This window comes from Alexandromys fortis, unplaced genomic scaffold (genome assembly GCF_014885135.2).
Source record: "Alexandromys fortis isolate MF-2015 unplaced genomic scaffold, M_Fortis_MF-2015_v1.1 scaffold_193, whole genome shotgun sequence".
In the NCBI taxonomy this organism is placed as follows: Eukaryota; Metazoa; Chordata; class Mammalia; order Rodentia; family Cricetidae; genus Alexandromys; species Alexandromys fortis.
In genome coordinates this window covers 460,989-474,571 of record NW_026068083.1, presented here as the reverse complement: position 1 = coordinate 474,571, position 13,583 = coordinate 460,989, and the positions used below count along the sequence as shown (strand labels likewise).

The 13,583-nt window shown below is 42.7% G+C and overlaps 1 protein-coding gene across 1 annotated transcript in view; it reads left to right on the top strand.

Annotated features, from left to right (window-relative positions):
• The window catches only part of Ccdc7 (coiled-coil domain containing 7), a 196,054-nt gene that overhangs the window by 105,695 nt on the left and 76,776 nt on the right, over positions 1-13,583 (top strand). Inside the window, exons 28-29 of the mRNA XM_050122079.1 lie at positions 2,601-2,711; positions 2,946-3,074. Coding sequence (XP_049978036.1) covers positions 2,601-2,711; positions 2,946-3,074 — 240 coding nt within the window. The remainder of the gene's footprint in view (positions 1-2,600; positions 2,712-2,945; positions 3,075-13,583) is intronic.

Here is a 13,583-nt window from a genome sequence, read left to right as displayed (position 1 = left end):
AGCAGCCACTTTTCCATACCCCCAAAGTGATCAACTAAAGATTTGAGTAAATTTGGTTGAGTTTGATAGCCAATATAAAGCAACTAACCCCCCCCCCCCCAAAGAATTTTTGAGTCTGGTCAACAATCTTGCATTCAGTTGTTTTCTGCCCCTCTTTGTGCAGTGAATGGATCAGCCAATCACTCTATGGTTTCTCTAAAGTGTCCTAGCACAGAAGCTAAGAGACTGAATGGCGAAGGGGAGGTAACTGAGAATCTCTCCGTGCCACTGACATGGGAAAGGGGTGCCCCATTAAGCCCCTGGTGTCTTACTGTGACAGTTAGGGTGTGAGCATGCTCCCTGACATTCCAGCATCCCCTCAACGTGTTCAGTGGGAACTCTGAGAGTTACGTTGCCCTAGAAGGGCTTCATTTGCTAACCTGCTTGTTGCCTATGTTGTTATAGAAAATTGTTAGGTTTTAAGTTGGCCAGTTAAAATAGTAAGCCTAACTAGAAGTAACCATTGAGCGTTTACTCACACCCTGCTGTGGAATAAGTGAAAGTAAAAGTTTAAAAAAAAAGGACCAAACTCCACCAGGGTTTCATTTTTCCTTACAGAATGACTATAGCGGATTAAGTCCCTCATAGTGGAAGATGCCCCAAATGCAGTCCGTCAAATCAGAATAGAGAATGGTTTTTCTTTTCAGATATTTTTCCTTGACAAGTAATCGTGTGTATATTCTGTGGGGTCGTTCCCTGGCAGGAGATCCCAGGTGGGATAGGATGGAGAGAGAACAAGTGGAAGCTGCCAGGCATTCGTCACTCTGCTTCCCAAATGTGGGCGCAGCATGGCCCACTGTGAATGGACTGTACCCTTAAAGTGTGCGCCAGAATAAAATTTTATCCCTTAAGGAACCTTTTCCAGAGATCTCATCACACCAACAGGAGGAGGAACCAAGACCCCAGCCTGTCCCCGGGTGTCCAGGCTACACTCACTCCCTAGTGACTCGTGGGGGTTCTGCTTCACCTCTGTAGCTTGTTTGCAGTTTGTTCCTCACTCCTCCTTGATTTAATTTTATTTTTTGAAAGAAGTGTGTACAATTACCCAGGTGCCCCAAGAGGACTGTTCTTCCTTCCACAGTCTGCACACTCCCCAACTACAGCATTCTCTGCTTGTCTTTCAGTCCAAAGGTTAGCACACTAGACACCATATTTTAGGTCTCTCCCCTTTTATTTATTCTTCTCCCATTCAATACATCCTAACCACAGTCTCCCCTCCCTCCACTCTTCCTAGTCCCCCCCCAACCACCTCCCCTCACACCCAGATTCACTGTTCTTCCACCTCCCCACAGGAAAAAGCAGGCCTCCCAGGACTATCAGCCAAACAAGGCACAACAAGAAGCAGTAAGAACAGGCACAGACCCTCATATGGAGGCTGGAAAAGGCAGCGCAGTAGGAGGAAAAGGGTCCCAAGAGCAAGCGAAGAGTCAGAGACAGCCTCCCACTCCCACTGTCAGGAGCTGAACAACCATAACATACATGTGCACAGGACCTAGCAAAACATGCAGGCTCCATGATTGCCCTATGAGGCCTGCTTAGTTGATTCTGTGGGCCTTGTTCTCAAGGTATCCTCTACTCCTCTGGCTCCTGCAGTCCTTTCTCCTCATCTTCCACAGGGTTCCCCAAGCTGTGCCTAATAATTGGCTGTGTATTTCTGCATCGGCTTCCATCAGCTGCTGGAGAAAGCCCCTCTGTCAACTATGGGGCTGGCACCTACCTATGAGTGTAGCAAAATATCATTAGAAATCACTTCATTGACTTTTTTCTTTTTTCTTTTTCTCTTTTTATTTTTTATTATTATTATTATTATTTTTTTGGTGTGTGTGTCAGTCATGCTTGGCTCTACTCTAGACCTCTGGGCCATCCAGTTTCTGGTTCCTGGCTAACCAGGTAGTATTGGGGATGGGCTTCCTCATGGTTTGGGCCATATGTTAAATGAGTATTAGCTGGCCACTCCCATAAACTCTGAGTCAGAATTTTGGTTTTGGTTTTTGTTGTTGCTGTTTTTTGTTTGTTTTTGTTTTTACTTAACATTCTTTTAACAAATCTTCCCAAGTGCATTATATAAATGCTTCTGTGCTGTTCTTGCACAAATGTGCTCAGTATTTTGTACCCCCTCGTATCCTGCAGTTTCTATACCACACCAGTTACTGGTACGTGTGTTGGTTTATTTAGCCCCTCTCCCATGCTTGATTTATGTGACTTTGGACATTTCACAGTGGCAAATAATGCTGTGGTGGTGAGTAGCCTTGTGGACATTGGTTCCCTTTGGCCTGTCTAGGAATAAATCTTAACGTAAGGCATGAGTACTCAGTGAAGCTAGGAGACAGACTATGACACGGTTGGTGCCACAGAACATTTATGAAGTAGTTTGGCAAACTCCATAATCGGTTGATAAAACTCTCCTCATACTCATGCCAGATATAACATAGCAATTTGGGACTTTATGAAAATCAGAGCAATTGCTATTATATACTTGTCATCTCGTTAGAAATTTGAACCCTGATGTTCCATAGATTTTTCCTTTATGTTGAAGAGACTGAATGTATCTCTTTATGTAGTTCATTTTGCAGTGCCAGATGATGTCTCTACTCATTTGCATCTAGAGTCCTCATTAGAATCCCAGGCCCAAGCAGAGAGAGGAACAACTTCTGAGGATGCGCGATTCGGCCGTGAGTAGCCCAAGCATAAAGAGCTTGTCGCCAAACCCAACAGGAGGCCTGCGCCCCCTTGTCCTGGATTCCGTGGGAGAGAAAGAAAACAAACAGTGATCAGTGGAGGCTGGGAGCTGCTAAGACAGGCTGCCACATACTCATGGGTCGTGGATGTGGCTTTCCACACTCCCCATGGGTGAGAAGTTTGAGTGCTCAGAAACTCCCTGACACATATGTTTTCTTTCTCCTTAGCCGTTCCTGTAGAATACCAGAAAAAGGATGGATCAGCGGACAATCTGTTTCCTGAGAAGAAACTTATTATAACCAGAAACCCGACTCAGAACAAGAAATATGCCTCTCCTCAGGAGGAAAGTGCAGAGAGTATGTACATCTCTTTTACATTGTTTCTGTTGGGTTTGTGAACAGGTCTGTAGCCCTATGTTTCTTTGGACTAGTCCATGCACCCCACTTCTGAATCTTCTGATGATCGAGGTGTCTTTCGTAATTAACTGCTGATTTGCCTGTGCTCAGAGCCCATTTTCTAGATTTCTACTTCTTATTGTAGTGTTGGGTTCTGCTTTAAGCTGATAAAGGTATAGTCTTTATGTAAATACAGACTTGAAAGTCGTGTCTTAAAGGTCAGAGCATATTATCCTTCTAAAGGGACACTCATGGCTCAATAATTTTCTTCATTGCCCTTAATAACTGCCTTATCTGCTGTTACGTGGTGCAGCACACCTTCTTCTGACTAGTTTCTCAATGACTTTCTGTCTCCGTTGCTTTAATTTTCTTCTGTTTTATGATCCCAGTGTTTCTCTTATAGGGAACATGGTACTGCAGGTGCTTTTGTGCTTATTCTGATACTTATTTTTCAATAAGCTTTTAAGGGCATAGGCAATCAAAGTATGAATATTCATTTTCAGTTTTTTTTAGATTTGCTTTTTGTGTGTATGAGTGTTTTGCTTGCACGTGTGCACACTCCATGTGCATGACTGGTGCCCACGGACGTCAGAAGAGGGTGTCAGATCCATGTCACGGGAGTTACAGATAGTTCTGAGCCACCATGTCGATCCTGGGAACTGAACAAATGTCCTCTAGGAGAGCGACTAGTGCTCTTAACCACTGAGAACCATCTCTTCAATCCCAAATTATAGATATTCTAAGCCGTAATAACTCCCTTTACCTTTGATTTTCCTATTTTACTACCTGCTATGTTGCTTTTACTCTGCCGTACTTTTTGTGATTGTGTCTGATGTTATGTTGCATGCTAAATTTTGAACTTCAAAGTTCAGTAAGAACTTTGGATTCATGAAGAAAAGTAAGTAATAATTTAAAATACATGAGTATAATGATGTTTATAGTAATGAATAAAATAACCTATAATATTGGTGAACTAAAACTACTTAAATAAAAAGTAGCAAATGTGCTTTTACACATGAGTAGTTACGTATACATTTACAGTATATCTATGTTTCTACTTGAAAATAATTGCCCTGCATCATTCAAAAGTGAAAAAAAGATTTCAGACCAGCCCCAGGCCGATGTGAGGTCAGAGGTCCTACACTCAGACTCCAGCCCAAACCTAGGATCCCACCTTACCATGCTATACTTTGGACTAGCTCCATGTAGGGTCAGAGAATCATGCCTAGAGCCCCATCCCAAAGCCAGGACCCTATAGCCATCCATCTCAGACTTGGTCCCTTATGAGGTCAGAAGCCTATACCTAGAGTCCTAGAATACCAAATAGGCTGGACTAGAAAAGAAATTGCAGTGTACTGATATCTCTAAGTGAGAAACACCAAGTCACATGTAAAGGCAGGCCCATTAAAGCAGACTTTCAATGGAAACCTTTAAAGCAAGAAGGGTTTGGAATGATATACTTTAAAGTTCTAAAGATCACAGCTGTGAACACAGATTAATATACCCAGCCATAGTGTCTGCCGTGACTGAGGAAGAAATAAAAACTTTGCACGAAAACATGAACTAAAGGAAGCTATAAACTCCAAACCAGCCCTACAGAGTATTCTAGAAGGGATCCTTTGGACTAAGGAGAGTGATTCAAGACACCCAAGAGCCTACCGGGGAAAATTAAAAGCTGCCAAAACATTCGTTATACAACAGAGAAAAACTTAAGAAAGAACCAAACACTACAAAACCAACCCGACAAGAAGACATTACAATTCTATACATACACACAGCAAACGGGGGTGTACCAAGGTTGATAAAACACATCATGAGATATAAAAATTTGGATTTCCCCAAGAGCAAATACCCTGCTCTCATCATGAAATTCATCTTAGCACGAAATAGCTACAGTAGTCTAACTGTGAGTATTCAGTTTGGTGCTGGTAGGGATATTTATGCTTTTGTTTTGGCTCTTTTGATGCTTTATTTTTATTTTATTGTTTTAATACTTAGTGTCTTAAAACCTTGGTGTACCCTTCCACACCCATGTTACCTCTTTTTTATGTCATAATTTCTTACACACTCCTTCATAAACAGTTCATACAGAGGCTCCCAGATTATCATACCACAGGAAAAGCCCAGAACTGTCCTTGTAATTTCGTTATGTCTAACATCTTGGAACTTGCTGGGTGCTATACACAGTTGTGGAGACACAAATAAATACCAAGGGCATTGGTTGCTGGGTCCTATGCTTAGAGCATAGCTGACTGTGCGCCCTCAAACTGTCTTACAGTGGCTGTAGCGTGTCCTAGTGCAACCAGCTATGGTTGCACGCTCTTGTATGGCTCATCTTTGCCAGCATTTAGTGTCTGAGCTGCTTCAGGCTTCAGCCTTTGAGCAGGGCTGTGCTGAGGACTCGGCGCAGACTTCATTTGCAGAACCATCGTGATCAATATGTTGAGCATCTGTCTGTTGTCTTGTTTGCCACCAGTCTTGCCGAAGCGTCTTTTCAACTCTCCAGCCCACGTCCGCACACTGTAACGGGGCCATGGTCCAGGTGCTTTCTCCCATGCCTGGGGCTTTCATTCTCTAACAGTGTCTTTCCCAGAACAAAATTCTTTTATTTTAAGACAACGTAACATGAATTTTTTTTTGTTAATGATTATAGTACCTATATTTTCTCCTGTGTTAATTTCATAGAGAGCACAGATCTGAATTTTGTATTTATGTTCATGACCCATTTTGAGTTAGTTTTTTGTATATAATGTATCAGGTCTGTGTCTGGGTGTAGTTTTTTGCAGGTGGATAGTTATCCATCACTATTGGTTCAAAAGATTCCTTTGGTTCTTTGTTGAGGGTCTCCGAATATGTTTGTGGGTTTGCTAATTTCACTGTAGTCTAGTTGATTCACCAGTCTTCCACCAGCCTTGCTGATTTCTATCACTGTAACTAAATATCTGAAATCGTCAGTTTATAAAAAGAGAAGGGTCATTTTGTGATAGTGCAAGTATAATCTGTGATGAAGAAGCCCCATTGCTCGGGGTGTAGGGAAGCAAAGCAGCATTGCCCTCTGTCCTAAATGAATAACTCAGAGTCCCGATCGGAAGGGCTCGTTGTGGTTCCTCACAGGATTAGGAGGCTGTCGTCTGAAGAGCATCCGAGATCTCTGTTGTTAAACAAATTCTAACTCCCAGTGTCTTGCTTTTTGAAATGGTTGCTCTTCATAGTCATCATGCTACACTGTCTGAACATCTCCTTGAAGAGGTAACTTGTCCTCTACACATAATCCAGTAGAGAAGAGAGAGCACACTGGACACAACTGTGTAGCTGTGGGTGCCAGCCACCTGTGTACTGCAGCGCACCACGCCTGTCTGCACTCTGTGCGCCACCATACAGCTCCCGAGCCTTGGGTAAGGGGCTGGAGATGGAAACCCACAATGACACACAGACAGAGAGAAACACGACTCATCCTTGAAGTCAGAATGCCCCCTTTATTGTGTTCAGGGGCAGCTTATATAGAAATAGCCAAACCCACCAGAAACCACTCTCCTACCATCAGGAACTCCTGCAGGTCTCGTGCTCAGAGCAGCTGTAGGCACTCAGATCAGGGGAAAACAAGTTGTTCACAAGAAATTCAGGATCTGGGGGCTCACTGCTCCCAACAGTGTACAAAATGATTGTTTCAAGCTTCTATTATCCAGAGAATAAGTCACTATTTAATGGGACTGTGTTTTTATAAAGAAACCTTTCACTTCAGAACATTCTTGGCACTCAGAAATAAACTACCGTCCTGGGAAAGAGCACACCAATTGGTTGTCCAGTGCCAAGCGGTCAGTCCAGAAAACATACATATAAGTAATATTATATGGACCTGCTAGGTTATAACAAATTATATATATATATAATTATATGTATATAATTATATACAAATACATATATGCACACAATAACAATTAATAAAAAGTACCATGAATTTAAAGGAAAGCAAGAAGGTTTCTGGATGGAGGAAAGGTATGAGAGAAACTTTGTGATTAAATTACAATCTCTAATAAACAATGTAAAAAGAGATCAGGATATGGAGGAGGATGTTAATATGGCAAGACCCGAGGAGGCGTGCTCTCCAAGATATTCTTGGCTGCTCTGTGGCCTGCCAGGATTATACATTTGGCCACAGTCTCATGAGCTTCTGAGGGCTGCTTGAAGATATAAGGTCATAATTATTCCTTTTGTTACCCAGCTGGACTCAAGCCTCCATGTCTGCCCGTTGCAGGGCACTCCAGCGGTCTACTGTTGCTTGAACGTGGCAAGCTTTATCACTCACTTTTCCACCTGGTCTGTCAGATCTCCCTCTCTGAGTCTTTCACTTCTGGATGATCATCACGAATGTTGAAGTTTCTATACAGTAACCCCGGAAAACATCATAAACACTTTGTAAGCCGATTGGATAATGGGTCTCTCATGTCCCCTTCTTAATTTCATAAGAAGTTTTATCCAGTTCCCATATGGCACCTCATGTCAACCAGTGCCTCTCTGGAGGGACCACGGATCCTCGCTGAGAGTAAAGACAGCATAGTCTAGCACCCATCTGCTAAGGAGCAGCACCCTTGTGCTAGCTCTGGCATCGGTTTGACAACCTAGGAGCCACCTGCAAGACGGACCCCCAAGCTCCAAGAGGCCGTTATTGACAGTTGTGAATGTAAGGGACTGGTCCTGAGTGAGGAACAGATAGCAATCACATGTGGCTGCAGGCGACTGCCTGCCAGGCCCACCCTTCTTTGATGTGTGCTAACCGAACTCCACCCCAGGTGGCCACCCAAAGAGTTGGAGGCACAAGGTCAGGCCTGACCTTGGGCCCACCCCTCAGCCTCACCCAACAGATGGAGCCTCTTTTGGAGTCTTCCTGCATTAGTTAGCATTTCTAGTACGATGATGGAGAGAAGAAATGACAGGGATGCCCTCCTTGTGTTCTGGTCTTAGACGAAATGCCTCTGTTTTTTTTTTTAATTAATTAAGAAGTTCACTGTTCTCGTGTACATTATTTATCAGATTATGGAGGTTCTTTAAATGGGATCAGAAGGCGCAGCTTCCCACTGTTACCCTTGGCAGCCTAAGGGGTTTGCTAGACGTTCAGGGGCCTTGATAAAAGCAGTCCAAAGCAGAATTAAGAGCTTCAGCACAGAAAAGAGTCTCGGGACTAACGCAGAGCTGGGGGTTAATAAAGCTGTGTTATTATGGATGAAAGCCAGGAGAGCCATATTCTGTAGGAAGTAAGACACAGCCCAGAGCCTGGCTGTGGGCTTCTCAGAATCACTGCCCATGTTTCTGACAACAGCCAAGTGTGAGATTTGGGTGAGGGTTGAAGTTACTAAATTCAAAGTGTTCCCAAAGAATTAAATGGCCTTGTCAGATGGTTCCTGGGGGGCCTCTGACAGGATGACAATGGAGAATGTAAAAGTCTAGCTCACAAAAGGTAGGATAGCTGCATTGCAGACAAAGTTAGCAGTTTTGCTAAAGATTCTCACATGATGGCTGGTGAAATGAAAGGGGTCCTACACAAGGCCAGGCATTCAGGCTATAAGCTGGTCCATTGTTCATGTTAACACAGAACATGCAGAAGAATAAATAAAAATCTCTGTATGTCAATTGTGTTGGATCTTCCCATATGAAGAGAGGTTTCAGCTAAGCTCTGCTTAAGGGCTCTTTTGGTCCCTTCCGTGTATGCAGTTTCCCTGTCTTTCTATCCTACCTCATGTTGATGACATGGACTACGCTTTATTTTTATATTGAATATTGCTTCTTTGACCCCAAGAGATATCAAACTGCAGTTTTTCTTTCTTATAATGTCTGGGTTTTGGTATAAGGTAAAATATTGTAAATTCATTGGATCGGTGTAAAGAACTGAGGAAGCCCTGAGTAAATGAAGTTCTGAGTGAATGTATGCTGATGACAGGAACACAGACATGTCGAGGACTCCTGGCTCAGTCCCATGGGTGACAAAGCCTCCCCGCAGCCAGGGTGAGCCTCAAGGATGGCAAAGCCTCTCGTGATTTTAATAGTTTGTGCAGGAAACATTCATCAGCGTCTTCTCCCCACCTCCACTACGTAGACTGCCCCTTCCAAGATTAGTTAAACGCACCTCCTTGATTCAGTTGTGTGCCAGAAATCCACATCTGTCCAACTGTATGTCATAAATATGATGGGATTCCAGGGTACCACAGCTTCTCCACTTCATGCCAGGTTTTCTATGTGTCTGCCCTGCCTTTCCTTTCTTCTTTCCCTTAATTCCACCACCCCAGTGAGGTCAAATCCCTGGAACCATACTAAAGTGAGCAAGGTGGCATCTGAACAAAGAATGGATCCTGACTAGAAGGAACTCTCATTGGTCAGACAAGGGAATGCTCCCAGGTGAAGCAGGATAATACGTGGAAAAGAGAAAAAAAAAGTATTTATTTGGATAAAGGAGCAGAAGGAAGCCCATTTCAGTTCCTTGTGTGTAGCACATTGAGACAAGCAGACCGTCAGTTATGTTTAAATAGAATTTAGAGACAGGCAGTTAGTTATACGCTGCCAGGAAGAATCTGGAAATAGGCAGTTAGACATTGGTGCTTGGGGGAGATTTCCCGAGGCAATGCAGTTTCATTAGTTCCTGAACTGGTGTTCAGAGAGACATGCCCTTGACTTCCAGAAGGAAGAAACGGGAGATTGAGGAACAGATGCATTGTAGAGGGACCCGAGAATGCTGCTATGTTACCTTTCAGTTTAGCTGATGGTGCAGGGAGGTGGAGTTCTGGGCGGGCAGGAGGCCTACCTGACTAGTCAGCAGGGTGGGCTCTAAGCAGGTTTTGGCTTAGTTGATCCTTTACAGATGTCTGCATTGGTATAGCCAATCCAGCCCAGCCAGGTGAGAAAGTGAGACCCTGGAGTCAACAGTGAGCACACGGAGGAGACTGTAACCCAAAGGAAAAATCTTGGTGTCTTTAAATACTACCTGGTTTTGTTTTTTGTTTGTTTTTTGTCTTTAAACAACCCTACTCAAATAGCCAAGAAGCTGTATTTCTGACATGTCTGGTAACTGTATCCATACAGGTAAGACTGGGTCAAGGGAGAGCCTAGTGGGCCTAGCTTCTCTATCCCGTGGTCTAGTCCACCAGCTTCCTTTACTTGTTTCTGTTAATGACTACTTCTCTCTTTTGGGGGGCGGGGGAGCAGGGGTAGGGAACTTGTCTCTAACAACTTGGAGTCCCAGTGGGCTCTGTTTAACTGTAGTTCTGCAATTGAGACAGGATAATTGGGACCCACCTCATAGGTGTTTGGACCCACAGTAATGATAACACGGATGAGGCCAATATCTCTGGCACATCCCAGAGAAGCAAAAGGCTTAAGATAAGACTGTTTCTCTGGCTGATATTGTGAAATTGGCCCTTGACAACCTTTGAGGCTTCAAGCCTTATACCTGTTATACTATTCCCTTTGTGTTTGTTGGCTAGAGTAGATGTTACGACCTTCCTTCTTATCCTTATGGTCTGGTGTGAAGCATTGCTGTGAACTGCCCCTGGACTAAGCATTAAGATCCTTCCTGAACACCTAAGAATAAAAGCAGGGAGTGAAGGGATTTCTGAGGGAACAAAGTCCTAAATGAATGTGTGTTGTGGAGATTAGCTTAGCCTTATCAAGAATCCCGTATTTCAACCCTATGGCAGCGGCAACATCTTCCTCCACCCAGAGTGAGGCTCAGATGGATGGCAAAACCTGCCTCAGCCATGCAAGGAAGTGTTGATATTGTGTGCAGAAAATGTCCACCATAGCTTTCTTCCCCCATACAGGCTAAAGACCACTCTCCTACAGAGACTGCCCTCACCAAGACTGGCTTAACCTGCCTCATTGATTCAGCTGTATGCACAACCCCATATCCCTGTTCAACTGTATATAGCAATCATACTGAGCTTGAAGGATGCTTTAACTTCCCCGCCAGAGAGTCCAGGGCACCAGATGCCAGATTTGCTCTGTTTCTGTGAGTTCATCTCTTCTTTCCAGTCAGACCTCCATCATCCCTAGAGCAATACTGCTTGAGGCAGATCAGAAATTGCACCTTATATAACTTTTTAAACATATTAAACACGATCCAGAACTCTTAATGTGTGAGTGAGTGGTACATGGAGTAGAATTGTTAAAATGATACGCTATTCTTGCTCAGTTTCCTAACTGGTGAAGCCCATTATGTCTAATTGATTGTTGGTGGTTTTCATTCCTATCAATGATAAATGAGGCTTTTTATCGCTACATCTCTGCCGGCTTTGGGGTGCTACAAGCATTATACAGTAATTGCTCAGCCATCTTTTTATGAGTGATTTATCAAAGCCAAGAGCCTTGGTAAATGTTAAACCAAAATTCAAGGAAATTTTGGCATTATTGTTTTATGGGAAAAAAAGGCTGGCCTTTGCTGTAGATTTTCACTGTAGCTGACTTCCCTCCTGTTAAGATATTTGGGAATTAATTCCCACAGCTCAGAACCGTCTCCTTTGCCTTTGGGGCTTGCTAATCACATTCTGCTAGTTACACATGAAAAGAGTTTCCCACTGCCAGGCCTTCCTTCCTCTCTCCTAGGTAAACACAGAAATCTGCCTTCCTGCAGTTATCTTTATCAGCAGGCATTTGATGAGTGTTTAGGGTCCAGGCAAAAGTATCCCATTTAAGATACTCACAGACATCCAGGACTTAGAATTACTTACTACCTGCCCAAAGCTACTGGTTCATAGCTGCTCAGACAGATAGAAGAATAAGCACGCCCCGGTTTTACCTCACTTAAAAGATTCCTAACTTTGGGGGTGCAGGGTTAAACCAGGCCATTGTAATGGTGGAATGGTGTTTCACTGCTGTTTTAATTTATACTTATGGGCTGCAGCAATGAGTCAGTGGTTAGGAGCACTTGCCCCTCTTGCAGAGGACTTGGATTCTGTTCCAGTACCCACGTGGTGCTCACAACCTTCCTTAATTCCAGTTCCAGGGCATCTGATTCTGCTTCTGGTCTTTTACACACGTACACTTAATTTTTAAAATTAATTCACACTTATGTAGTACATACATAGTATCTGGTAAAAACAACAGTAATAAAACACCACTGTAACTCTTTATTCTACACAGATAAAACAATCTTTGTACACAAATGGATTATTTTTCCTTTCCTATTTGTAAGCTTCTTATTAACTTATTATACCGCTGGATTAATCAAACATCTTTTTTGGATGCTGAGAAGCAATGATGGTCTGAGCATCCCTGCCTTGCTCTTGACCTTTGTGGAACAGCTTCTAGCTGATTACTGTTAAGTGCTATAATAACTTTGAGTTCCCACACATGTGGTTTAGCAAAGTGGAGGAAATCCCTCCTGTTCTACTTTTGTGAATGAGTGTTTAAGTTTAGCTAAGACCTTTCTGCATCTATGGAGATGATATTGTGATCTTTTTTTCCTAGCCTATTACTAACGATAGATAACCACCTTTCAGATATTATGTTAGGCTGAGTTAAGTCCCAGTGGCTTCCAATTCTGTGTATGTGTTTTTGAGTCTGCTTATTCCTATTTTCTTTGAGGGGCTATGCTTTAGTGCTATTGCTGTGTCATTTTCTCTTCTTGTATTAGGGTAATGCTGGCCTCAGAGAAGTAGAAATGAGTTCATCTTATTCTCTTCTAGAAAAGGTGGTAGCAATTTGGTATTGGACTTGTCTTAAACGTTTGTTCAAATCATCCAGAGAGTCTCTTTGACTCTGCTATTTTCTATTATAAATAGTTATTAATTACATATTCAGTTTATTTAATGGATTCATTTTAACTACATTTTTCTTATGGGAAACTTGAGAGATAGTGTCTGCCTCCTTTTTTAAAAGATTTATTCTTTTTTATGTATAAGTGTTCTATCTGCATGTACAACTTTAGCCAGCAGAGGTCAGCAGACCCCACTATAGATGGTTGTGAGCCAGCAAGTAATGGCTTGGAACCTCTGGGAGAGCTGAGTGGTCTCTCCAGCCAGAGGCTGTGTCTCTCAAAGCATTGGCCCATTTCATTTAGAGTAATAGTTTTAAGCATAGAGTTATTTACAGCTTATTGTCATTTGGGTCCACAGGATTTTTATCTGATTTTAACAGTTTATACCCTCTTTGTACTTAGCCTGCTTAAAGAGTTGGGGGTTTTATTTATCTTCTCAAAGAGCAAGCTTTTGTTTTCTTGATTTTTTTTCTGTTAATTTTATTTTCAATCTTACAGATTCCTACTTTAGCTACTTTATTCTTTAACTTTAGATTTCATTTGGTCGCCCTTTGCTAGTTTCCTACAGTAGAGACGAATTACTGGTTTGTGACCTTCTTTTCTAATATATGCATTTGGTGCTATCAATTTTCTTATAAACACTGCTTTTGCTGCAACAGAACTAACTCATGACTCACAAAGAAAGAAGTGGAACCACTAACGTAAAAGTGTAATGTTGGAGGCGTGGC